Consider the following 12247-nt stretch of genomic DNA (forward strand, 5'->3'; position numbering starts at 1 on the left):
TCCCCAGTCTTACTCACGCCACCAGTAACTGCAAACAACCAACCACCAGCAGGACGACCACAGATTCCCCCGTCATTTTAAGCTCTGAAGGGTCAGTAAGGATGTCATTAGTCCAACCGCAGAGAGCGTCTTGAGCTGCTTTATGTGCTTTTGGTGTATTTCCCTTGGGTGCACACGCTCTTGGTTCTGAAACTAGTACCTTCATGCATATTTGCTCTGTTTTTAAATAAACCTGCTATAAGTAGATGTGTAATTATTCATGGAAGATAAAACCCGAAGTGATCTTTGCATTAGCTTGTGAAGCAGCTGCATGTTTATGTGTGCTTTTGTGAGTGTGTGAGCACAGCCAGCCGTCACTAGATGTGGTTTAGCCATTTCCTCAGAGGAAAGCTTTGTGGCTAGCATGTCAGGCCAGTCACACTGACTATAAGCTATGATGACTCTTACATCTGTCAGAGGGAACAAAGTTAGCTGCAGCAGAAGGATTCATGACGAGCTGTGGGGGGGGGTCTGAAGCGCTGGATGTCAAACTGCGGCTCCAACTTCACCATCAGCCTCGAAAAAAAGATTTTTTAGCCGCATCCCCTCCGCGAAAACACCTCCATCCATCACTGGAGAGGACTTTACATGAAAGCTTGTTTTGTTTATCCTCAGCTCAGAAAAGAACCCGTCGCTGTGCATTTTTGTGTTTGTTTTGTGGGGAGGTCTGGGTGAGTAGTGAGTTTGTTTGTTCTTCTCTTATCGGTCTCAGACCCAACGTGTGTGGCTCTCGCTTCCATTCATACTGCTGTCCAGGCTGGAAGACTCTGCCTGGAGGGAACCAGTGCATCGTCCGTGAGTGACTCCGCCTCACGCGATAACGGAGACGATAACGAGATGAACGTTCATTCATGAAAGATGCATTAACCAGTTAATGGCTCAACGTGTCTCCTCTTTATCAGCCATCTGCAGGAACACCTGCGGCGATGGCTTCTGCTCCAGACCAAACATGTGTACCTGCTCCAATGGCCAGCTCTCTCCCAGCTGTGGAGCAGGAGCGGGAGCAGGAAGTGAGTACACACACACACACATACACACACACGCACGCACGCACGCACGCACGCACGCACACACACACACACACACACACACACACACACACACACACACACACACACACACACACATACGCACGCACGCACGCACGCACGCACGCACGCACGCACGCACGCACGCACGCACGCACACACACACACACACACACACACACACACACACACACACACACACACACACACACACACAGGTAACAGCGCCATCTGACATCAAACCCCATCAACAGGAGACAAACAGCACACAGGCAGGAGAACATCAGTTCAAACGAGTTTACATTCATGTCACTTTTATTACATGTGATGGTTGAAACCACTCCCATGTGGATCCACGTCCAACTGGCTGCTTGTCTAACAACTGGGCGGCATTCAGGATATTAAAGGAATGGAATGTAAGTGGATTAAATGGTTACTGCAGCTTTGTGCGTGCTGGTAGCAGAGAGCTTTTATAAATGTATGCTATTCATTGACGAACAGATTGAACAGTCTTTTAGGTTCCAGACTGAACATTACGGCAGTGCTGCCTCCTTTTAAAAAGTGAAACAACAGGATTACATGGAGTTACGAAGGCTTTCTTTAAAATAGGTTCCCACTGAGTCTTTTGTTGGAGTTTTCCCGTTGGCTGCCGTATCTGATGCCTCTCTGTACAGGAGGATTGCTTGAGCAACGCAGTCAATCACTCTAAGCAGAAACTGGATATCGGCGCTATTCTTCCAAACAGGAAGCTTACTGTACGTGACTTTGCTGTGCGATCCTGCTAAGTTGCCCAAATCACCGGGCGAAACTGTGCCGCGTGACACAGCGAGCGCCGTCTGCTCCCACTCGCCCAGTTGCTCTGCTGTTTTCCAGTTGCAGCGGCTCCACTGGTCTCCCGGAGCCGGCGTGGTAGCGGCGCGGAGTCCCAGGCATGCGCTGCAGCCGGCGGGTCACAGGGTTTGTCAGGATTAATGCGGAGGACCGGCCTCCCCGCGCGGCGCCGTCTGCTGGGTTCAGTTACAGACCACTCAGGACATCTGGGCGTGCGTGTGTCTGGACTGGCGCGAGGTGTTTTACTGCGCATGCTGAGTGTGTGAAATCACGCTGGTGTTAGCGAGATCGCTGCTCTGCAAATGAGAGGGGAGACGTGTGCAGGACACGCTAAAAACATCGTCGTTAAGTGAGTGTCAACGTGTTCGGCAGGCCGAGGTCCCCCCCTATCTCCCCCCTCTCCTCCCCCCCCCCTCCCCGGCGGGACCCTTCACACATGCCCGCATTCCATCAAGCCTGTCCAAACGCACGCACACCACTGTACGCAGACACATACACAAACCTGGGCCCCAGAGGCGTACAGTGAAGGAGAGGACGACCCCACCGGCGACCTTTGACCTGTGAGGCAGGATACGCTGAGATCTCCTGCAGATTTAGTGCTCTGGCAAAAGCCATGAAACGGTGTTCCTCGGGGGCAGGAATGGCGCAAAAGGGCCAAACGAGCTAGAAACAGTCTCCAGGCTCTTTGGTAGCCTTAAGAAAGGTCAGAGGTCAAATAGCTTTATGGCCTGAGATAAAGTAGCAGCCGTCAGTTTGGACCTGAGGAAGCCTTATTTAGGGTCACTTCACCATCACTTCTCTATATTTCTGTAAATTAGAGTAATGTGCACTGTGTTTAATGAAACACCATGTTAAACTGGATCCGTCTCAGGTTCCAGGCCATGTCAAAGAGCACCTGAACGCCTCTCATCGTAGACGTCGCCTTCTCAAATGTGCTACCTCCCAAATTCAGCTGTTGGAGCGGGTCCACTACTTAATAGGATAATTTAGTGCAGTTGGAAACAAATTGCAGATCTGTGTGGAAACACCAATTTCCTTTGCCTTAATTATACAGGCTGATGCTAACACCCTGGTCTGCCGGGTTATAGATAGCATCTTTATGTCTCACGTCTTGCCTGTGGAATGCAGAGGTCTAAATAAATCAGTAACACATTTGCAACTCTGCTACATGTAATCCATATGTTTGCGATTACTGTTGTGTCCACACAGACGGTTGTCTATTATTATTTGAACGACCCTTTTCCTGGAATCGTGCACGTGTTGTTGCGAGCGGCCTTGCAGACCTTGAGGAATTTACACATTTCCAGAAATAGAAAAAGCAAAATCCAGCAACGGGACGAGCTCACGCTTGGATTACCTGGTGCTCCGCGTCACTTCCCAGACAACAAGGGTGAGCGTCAGAAACCTGTCTTCTAATAAACCCTGACAGCTCAGGGCAGAGCAGCTGTGCCGAGGATCCTATGGGATTATCTTTATAACCTGGTCTTCTCATAACCATAATTACATAATCATTAGCATGAATGTTCTTGTCCCATTGCTAAGAAACAGCTGTGTTCACGCTGACAGGCCTCCATTGGCTATTGACTAGCAGCACAGGTGAGTCCTGGGAAAGACCAGAGGGGGCTCTTTAATTAGAAGCCCCCTTGCTCTAATGTGTCCCATGTACAAAATTTACTATTTGGACGTGGGTTTCCGAGAGTGGACACCAGTCTTTTTTGCATTTTTCCCTGAACGTCTTCAGCAGCTAACGAAGCGTGGGACTTGTCCCTGGTCCACTGGGGTCCTGGAAGTCCGTACAAAACACAGCCATAAAGCTGCTCAGCGAAGGCGGTCGCCCGTACGCGCCTTCACCCACACATGCACCGCGCCAGCCGGCCTCCCATAAAACACACACACACACACGTGCGTAGGCGAGCGGCTCGTCGTCATCTCACCAGAGCACAGAGGCGCTTTGTGGCTTCGGCCGAACGCTTGCGCTCCGCGTCTGGGGAACTCGCAGCGCGCTGACACATTTCCCTCCTTGTTCCCCGGCACGTGCAGCTTTCCAGGCGCGGGTCACGGGGGCAGAGCGTCTCGCTCCACCTGCAGTTAGCCAGTGAGGTCATCTCCTCCAGACGTCCAGCTAGTTCCTATTACAGAGAAAACACATGATATAAACTGACCCCTTGTCCCTTGTATTCCTTTATCTTTCCATTACCTGCCCGTGCTCTGTTCCTGAGAACAAAGGCCTCAGTGACTAGTCGCTAAGAGAGGCCCACTGTGATGTCTGTGGCTCCCAAAGCCAAACTCTTTCCTCATACCCCCTTAAACCGCTTAAAAACCCATTTTTCACGGGATGGCGACTTGAGGAATTGACGCGCTAACCCAAGCGGCCCTCGGCTTCGGGGAGACTTGCATCATGCTGGAACGGCCTTCCTCCGCCGTTTGTTCCACGGCAGGATAAACCGTAATCACTCACTGTACTCATTATTCATGCTTCACGTTGCCATGAGTGAGAAAAGAGCGTGCGTGTGATTAATCGCGTCTCCAGTTTGAAACTTTAGACGCCGTCTCGACTAAGAAGAAGTGAAAGAGTCACTGCAGCAGTGCTTCACATCAGAAACCCACCCTTCTTAACGTTCGTTTAATTAACTGGAACTCATTGATTGTAGCAAATAGAATGAATTTACTGAAACCACACGGTCCAGATCCAAGATTTGCTCTGTTGTGGCTTGACTCATGTAACTTAACACCGCGCTGTGTAAGCTACCAGTAAGACATGTTTGAGTGATCTCAATGAAAAGCTGCCTTAGAATATATCTACTCATTATGACTCATGGTCGTTTAGTAGGTGTGGGCACCGCCAGAATAAGTGGGTGGATCAGAGCAAGTGAGCAGCCTCCGAAAGTCTCTGTTAGTGAGCTACTAAAACAGCCTCTCAGTGATGCCAGAAATGGGAACTAGAACTAAATATGTGAAAGACGCACTGTCTACATACAGATACATGTCTCCAATGGAACAAGGCTTGGCAGGAAGCTGGAAGACCATCGTGATGGACGCTAGAGCTGCTACTGAGTCTGTCACCCCGGCCTTTCACGCTCGGCCCGTGGGGCTCCTGGTTCACGTCATACCGGTACCTGTTCAGAGTCACCCCCCACCCCCACCCCCAGCCCTCTTCCCTAGCTCCACTCTGAACACATTCCTGACTGAGTGACTGACTGAGGCGCACATCTGGCTCCAGTTATTACCTACCTGCCTGCTTGATTAGCTTTGTGGCCTCGGGGCCTTGTCTGACGATCTAAAGCTGCCAAAATATTGCCAGCGCTGTGCAAACCCTGCCGAAGTGGGAATGCTTTTCATTTTAAGTTTGAACTCCCTTTTCTCTCTCTCTGCCCTCTCTCCCACAGTTCAGTCCTGCAACGTCAGGTGCATGAACGGAGGCAGCTGCGCCGAGGACTCCTGCTTCTGCACGAAGGGCTACACAGGCAACCACTGTGGACAGCGTGAGTGGAAACCGCTGCGGAGCCGACGCGCCTGGATGTGAACGTGTGCGAGCTCCTGTGTGTCGTCAGAGACACAGTCTGCAGCTTATCGTCACTTTCACAGATTCCAGCTTACAAATATATAACAGTAAAACACTTAGCAAGATGGATGCTGTCCATGCAGTGATGTCATGCCTAGAACGCCTCCATATATTTATAACGCAAATATACAACACAGAATGTGTTTATGTGCGATACGCATGATTCTGAGGTGAGGTCATTGGAAGCTTAATGAAAGGCCTGCGTTGGATTTACTCTCCTCTCCTCTGTCTCCTGTAGCCGTGTGTGAGAACGGCTGCCAGAACGGTGGGCGCTGCATCGGGCCCAACAGATGTGCCTGTGTCTACGGTTTCACTGGCCCGCAGTGCGAGAGAGGTGAGAGCTCATCCTCGTCTTTGTGTTGACACAGTGTGTTACGCTCCACAGTTCTTCCTCGTGTAGATGCGATGTTATTCGACACACTGGTTTTTGCTTCCCCCTATGAATATGCGTTTTTCTATGTAATATAAGAGAGACGGGCGCTGCAAACTGAAGGACTGCCCTGCTTACAGCAACCACTGCAGTAATTGCAAAAAAGTGCCCTTATAAGGCATTTCCTGTAAATGAAACACGTTCATGGTGCCTGGAAGTTACAGTAACACGCTCTGGGTTTGCTCACACACAAGTGGATTCCAGGCAGATGGCTCGGATGGGCGATAGACCATGTTTATCACTGCTGCCGCCACACACACACACACACACACACTCACACACACACACACACACACACACACACACACACACACACACACACACACACACACACACACACACACACGCAAAGGGTGTGAAGGAAAACATGATAGAGGAAGGCTTTGATGTGTCCGGTTGTTGCTCCAAGCCGTCCTGACGTACGTTCCCTCCTCCGGCGCTTGCTCTTACGTAGGCGCCCTGATAAACGCAGCCCAGACGGGCGGTGGGCATTTGTGTCTGGGGCGCTGGACAGAAGGCGGGGAGCGGTGCGGTTTGAACAAACCTGTGAATTCTTGGCTGCACATCGCTTTGGCTGTTCTTCAGTTCACCTTTTCAGACACGGAGACGACTGTTAAACCTTTGGATATACTTTCTTGGTCTTTAATTTCATCCACCTCATCATCATCATTATCGTGATCATCTTCATCGTCTTCATCTCTTATACTGTAGAGCAGTAAAAGCATTATCCTTCTCCCTGACACCTCCACAGGGCTGCGACATAGACTTTCTTTGTGGAGTGGCTGTGGCGCAAGGCAGGGCCAAAAAAAGGGGGTGAGAATGAAAATGGACGCCCCAGCTGTGTACACAAGGCCTGGTGGAGCGAAGTACAAACACTCCTCATGTTGGAGGAGAATAGAGGACCTGCAGGAAGTCACGGAGGAAGAGCTGTACATTTGAGTTGTAACTGCACATTAGAGCTGCAATAAATAATCAACGTCCTAAAATTTATGTATCCATGTTGATATTCAGTAATGGCTGATTCCGTGCAATGATATAAATCCAAAATGCAGTGACCAGTATGAATTCGTACTCAAACAGGAATTGGAAAGACAGTGCTTTATTTCACTTACTCTGGCTCTGTTACACTGGATGTGTAATGATGAATGTAGGATTATATGTTCCAAATTAAATCACCATGTTATGTATTAAGCTAAATTTGGAACATCACATATAACAAGCTGGTTTTACTGTCTGCTTTTCATGAGGGTACTAAAAGTTGATGAGCCATCTCATAAACAACAAAGTTAAGGAAATGATGAATCGCGGTCGCATGCGGAGGTTCTGGTTTGTTCGTGTTCGACCTGAAGTCGCCTCGTGAGACGCTCTGTGACAAAGACCTTCCCTTCGCTGAGTGAGTAACGCGTCCCCGGAGTGGCAGCTGTTGACGGAGCCTGGAGTCTGCTTTCGCCCGGTGGTGTCTGCTGCATTGTTCCGCTGCTGGACGGCACCGTGTTTCCCAAAACAGACGAGAATAGCCGCACAAATCAAGATAGAATTTATAAACCGTGGGTGCGATTTAGGAACAATGACGGAGGAACTGAGGCACCGTGCAGTGATGCCACAATGCAGCGCATGACATCATTCAATAGGATAATGCAGAAATGCACAGTTGGGGGCGCGCAGTCCTGAGAGCTGCGTGCGGTTTGCCTCACACACAGCAAACCGCACCTAGTGGTTTCAAGCTTTTGGACGTTGGTCGACTGTCGACTCGTTCCCCCACAGTTAATGGCGCTTGTACGTGTTGCGTGGGCGCTTTTGTTCTCTGCTAAACACTCGTCACGTTCCATTGGCTTCTTCTGCTTTTGCGGAGAAAATGAAAGGGGACTCATTGAAGAGTGATTTGGACCCATGGAGATGAGAGAGTCCAGGCCTGTTGATAGCGATGCCGATAACAATAACATGGTTTGCTATGGTTGGCTGGGGTGGAGATAAACTTCCCAAACAAACACGCGCAAACCAACAACTCCCCATGTTCCGTTTATTTTTATCTCCATCGGCTGACGCAAACAATGCAGTGCAATCAGAAATTCCACAAAAACCACCAGACACGCTCAGTCTGTCACACACACACACACACACACACACACACACACACACACACACACACACACACACACACACACACACACACACACACTTATTCATTTGACCTACTGACCTCTTGTCATAAGAAACTCAGTATAAATGATAATGGCTCCATTTCTATGCGGCCTGCTCATGTTTCATGTTTCTTATCTTTCCTCCCGGGACCTTTATAAATACTGGAGCATTTAATTATTCTAAAATGAGGTTTTCTAGTGGTCAGGTCGTCCAACAGCTGAACAGCACGATGGGAAAATGTTTTCCTCGAAGGCCGTGCGTTCCAGACAGAATTAAATATTCCCTCACTTCAACATTTAAAGTCATTTATGTTCCTGTATTTGACAGAGCACGTTTCTGTGACGTCGTAGTACCGAACTAGGTCAAAGGTCAAAGTGCAAACCCTGGGCCATTTTTCAAGTACCAATGCTTAGAGCCTGATTTTATTAGGTGCATATAAAATGAAAGTATTTTAAGAATGAGTCGACTCCATTAAGCTTGACTCAAAGAGGACACGTTGTTATTATCGTTGGAAAAAAGGCTTCATTGTTATGTTTGCTGGCTGTCTCACATAGCACTAAGGTTATGAATGAAACTGGAGATGCCTGGAGGAGACACAGAGGTTGCTAACAGCACATTTGGGCCCAGTGGACACAGGATAGAGGAGGATCCAGTGAATGTTTTTGATCTGTGGAGCAATTTGAGCACAAATTTGGTGAAATTGCTTCCGAGTGTTTTCAGCCGGACTGAGACGGGATCGTGCTCTTGGCCGGACCGGCTCTGCTCGTGCCCATCAAACGTGTCCAGGGACTTTACTGGCATAACACACAGACTTTCTTACCAATGCAAGCTGACCTCTGGGATGAAACATACACTCACAAAATAGATTTTTTTTTGCCCACACAGGCATTTTTGCTTGACAAGCCAACATAAACTCCATCTCAATATTGGGACAGAGTTACAAATGTAGCTGTTCTTCATTCTTTATTTTGTGCTTGTGAAGAAAGTTGTTCCAGGCCTTTGTTTGGCTCAGCGCTGAGGCTCAGACAGATGCCATGTTTTCCACTTGGCCGTGTTTGTCGTGCATAGACAAATATGTGGATTCCTGTGTGCAGTTGTGTGCGTAGAAGACACGGAGAGCAGTGTTTGACAAAGCATGTGTATGCAGATATCTTTAATTAGGCACACATGCACACGCTGCTGAGCTTGGCGGCTGCGTGTGGTTGTCTAGTGCTGGTGGATGATTAGAGAGTGAGAAAGTCCAGTGTCTTGGCAGACACGGATTCTTCTTCTTAGTCACTGACATGTTCTTTCGGTGCCATGCAGAGCAGCGCTGCACTTCATTGCATTTGTAGTTAATTATACACGCATCATCACAAAGAAGTCCCAGACAAAATGTACTTTTTGGTTTTATTGGAGAAGAGGTAACAATTACAAATGTTTTTGCCATTTTGTACAGGATCTGTCTGTCTTCTGATCTGTCTTCTTTTCATCTTTCGGGTTTGGGGCTGAAAGCCACAGATATTAAAGCTGGAAAACATCAAGACTAACTTAATTGTTGCTGGTTTGGGTCTTTTTATTGGCTTTGTTGACAATGAGAAACATGCTAATGGACGCCTTATTGCTAAGCTAAGGCTAGCGTTGCGTGCGGACTAAACAGGGAGCATGTATATTCTTTGTGCATGTTCAGTACAGTTTCGGTACAGCTGACCTGCACGCTCGCGTTGACCCACTTTTCTTAACACGTGTCTCCGTCTTCTGACCGTGTCCTGCTCTCCGCGAGGCCCTTTTCATGTAGCACCAGGAACCAATGAGGGCGATAAGCGTTGAGAGGGACTCCCACCACTGATTCCTATCTCTGAACGGGCCTTTCTCCTCCACATCCCGCTGTCACAGCCTCGGTTGGCCAACCAGGCGCTTTGCCTTTCATCTCCACTGCAACAGTGTAGCAATCTATGGGGGCCTGTATTAGGTTTGGCGCCACTGCGGAGAATTTAATAAGGGCACATGTGTTGTTTTTGAAAGGACTGAACAGTGTGCGGCTGAAATGCTTCCAGCGTGAGGAGGTGCCGTCAGGTGATCGATGCAACGCCGCCTCCCTGCAGATTCAGCCTCACTGTTGACGGCCTTTCTCGACATGCGGTTGCATTGTTCCTGGGTTCCTGGGTTAAATGTTTGTCACGGGGTGAGCGTTACTGACAAGCTGACCACCACCTCCTAGTTAGCGAAGGAATGTGCTTCAGTTTTCGTAGCACCAGTGTGCGTGTGTGTGTGGGACGTGTTTAATTGGACGGGCCCTGAGTTTACTCGGCCTGACATCCGTCGTCATCCTGCTACCAACTCACATATTGTTCTTCTTATGTCCTACTTGTAAATACTCCTCTTTGTTAGCTGACGTCGCGCCGAAGACTCTTGGAGCAATTAGACTGTGCTAAAAGACTTGCGTGAGTCATCCGGTGCCAGCTTCCTTCACTTCCATTCTTCCCTTTGTTGTTTGAGTGAAATTAACCAAGAAAGAGCGTAAAGATCCTTCAGCCAGTCGGTTATATGTAACAGGAAATATGCTCCCTCCACAAAGAAGAAATTCCTCATCTGCTTTTAATCCAGTTTCACTTAGTGCAGATGTGTTTAGGGAAATGAATCATTGTCTTATTATTTAATCAATCAAACGTTAAACCAGTGCCTCACTGACAAAGAATTCGATGCATCTTTGAGGTATGTCAGGTCACTGTAAATGTACAGCGGGTTAAGGAGAGATGGTCCTGTCTGTCATGGGGCCCACAGATTTATGACAGCGCAGCCTGGTACCCACCGTGGGGCCCAGATACGGCTCATCGTAGGAATGCTCACCACTGAACTCCACATTAGTGACAGTTTGGTCTCCTTCCCGCCGCAGACTACAGGACTGGGCCGTGTTTCACGCAGGTGAACAACCAGATGTGCCAGGGCCAACTCAGCGGCATCGTCTGCACCAAGACCCTGTGCTGCGCCACCATCGGCCGCGCGTGGGGCCACCCCTGCGAGCAGTGCCCCGCCCAGCCGCACCCCTGCAGACGAGGCTTCATCCCCAACATCCGCACCGGGGCCTGTCAAGGTAGGTCAGCGCGAGGACGACGCACGCGTTCACGCGCGCTCGCCACAGTAAACACTGCAGCCATTACTTTATCTGTCATCGTCTCAGCTGCAATTCATGCCCACAACATCCTCGAGCTAGTGTTAACAACTCGGAGGGTGTTTACATGTACACAGTAGGCCGGATACTCGCTCTGATTTTCCTGTTAAGGTGTTTTCTGGCAGAAGCTGCGGTTAAGCTCCACTGCATGTGTCTCAGAGTTAGAATATTCACTGGTGTCAGGTCAGGTCAGTCTCTGGGTGGAAGATCAGACAAAAACGAAGACCCGGTAAATGACACACGTAGAGGGTTGAACCACTTCTTCTGGGCCCCAGCTTGTAATTATAAAAGCAGGCATGTATCAAAAAAATGCGGCATAGTTTTCCATAACACGTCTGTTCACATTATAGCAGCATAATTCAAAAAGGCTTATACATCTGGGATCGGTAACTAGTTTGTATTTATCTGCAGAACTTCCTTCCTTGGAGATGTGCCTGCCAGGCTGCTCGCATGCTTGGAGAAAGCTACAGTAGTGAGACTATCGCTCGTCCCTCTGCGCGCTTCTGTCTTCCCTCATGGCTGCGTCTCGCTCACAAACACGCACACACCAGAGACACCTAATCGCCAGAGGGCCTCGGGCAGTGTCTTGTTGGCAGCAGTACAAAGCACACATGACCATGAATCCAAATGTAGGGGTTGAACTCCAGGCTCCACATCAGGACGTTGGCCTCTAGACACCAGACAGTTTCAGTTTCTTTATAGGAAGCAGAGGCCGAAAGCTCGCGGTTGATTAGCACAGGCTGTTCATACGTGCGCGTGTAGGTATATACAGTATGTGCGACTGTTGCAGCCGTGAATGTGCAGGTGTGTGTTTTTTGTCGTGGAGATCCTTGGACTCGTCCCAGTGGCCGACTGTGAGTTGGATGGAAACCTCATTGTCGCGTGGACATAATCAGAGCCACAGTGTGCACAGACTTTACGGGAACCAGCCGACACTGACTTATCCCCACTACCAGCGAAAGTGACTCACGTTGAATTCTGGAAAATACATACAATTAGAAGCCATTTCCTGTTCACATTAGAAGTTGATGGGTCTTTCTGGAAGTGACCTTATGACTGATGCC

General features: G+C 49.1%; 1 protein-coding gene across 1 annotated transcript in view; it reads left to right on the forward strand.

Annotated features, from left to right (window-relative positions):
- The window catches only part of fbn2b (fibrillin 2b), a 41069-nt gene that overhangs the window by 6975 nt on the left and 21847 nt on the right, over positions 1-12247 (forward strand). Inside the window, exons 3-7 of the mRNA XM_029148775.3 lie at positions 752-834; positions 942-1049; positions 5285-5380; positions 5699-5794; positions 10908-11105. Coding sequence (XP_029004608.1) covers positions 752-834; positions 942-1049; positions 5285-5380; positions 5699-5794; positions 10908-11105 — 581 coding nt within the window. The remainder of the gene's footprint in view (positions 1-751; positions 835-941; positions 1050-5284; positions 5381-5698; positions 5795-10907; positions 11106-12247) is intronic.

This window comes from Betta splendens, chromosome 4 (assembly GCF_900634795.4).
Source record: "Betta splendens chromosome 4, fBetSpl5.4, whole genome shotgun sequence".
In the NCBI taxonomy this organism is placed as follows: Eukaryota; Metazoa; Chordata; class Actinopteri; order Anabantiformes; family Osphronemidae; genus Betta; species Betta splendens.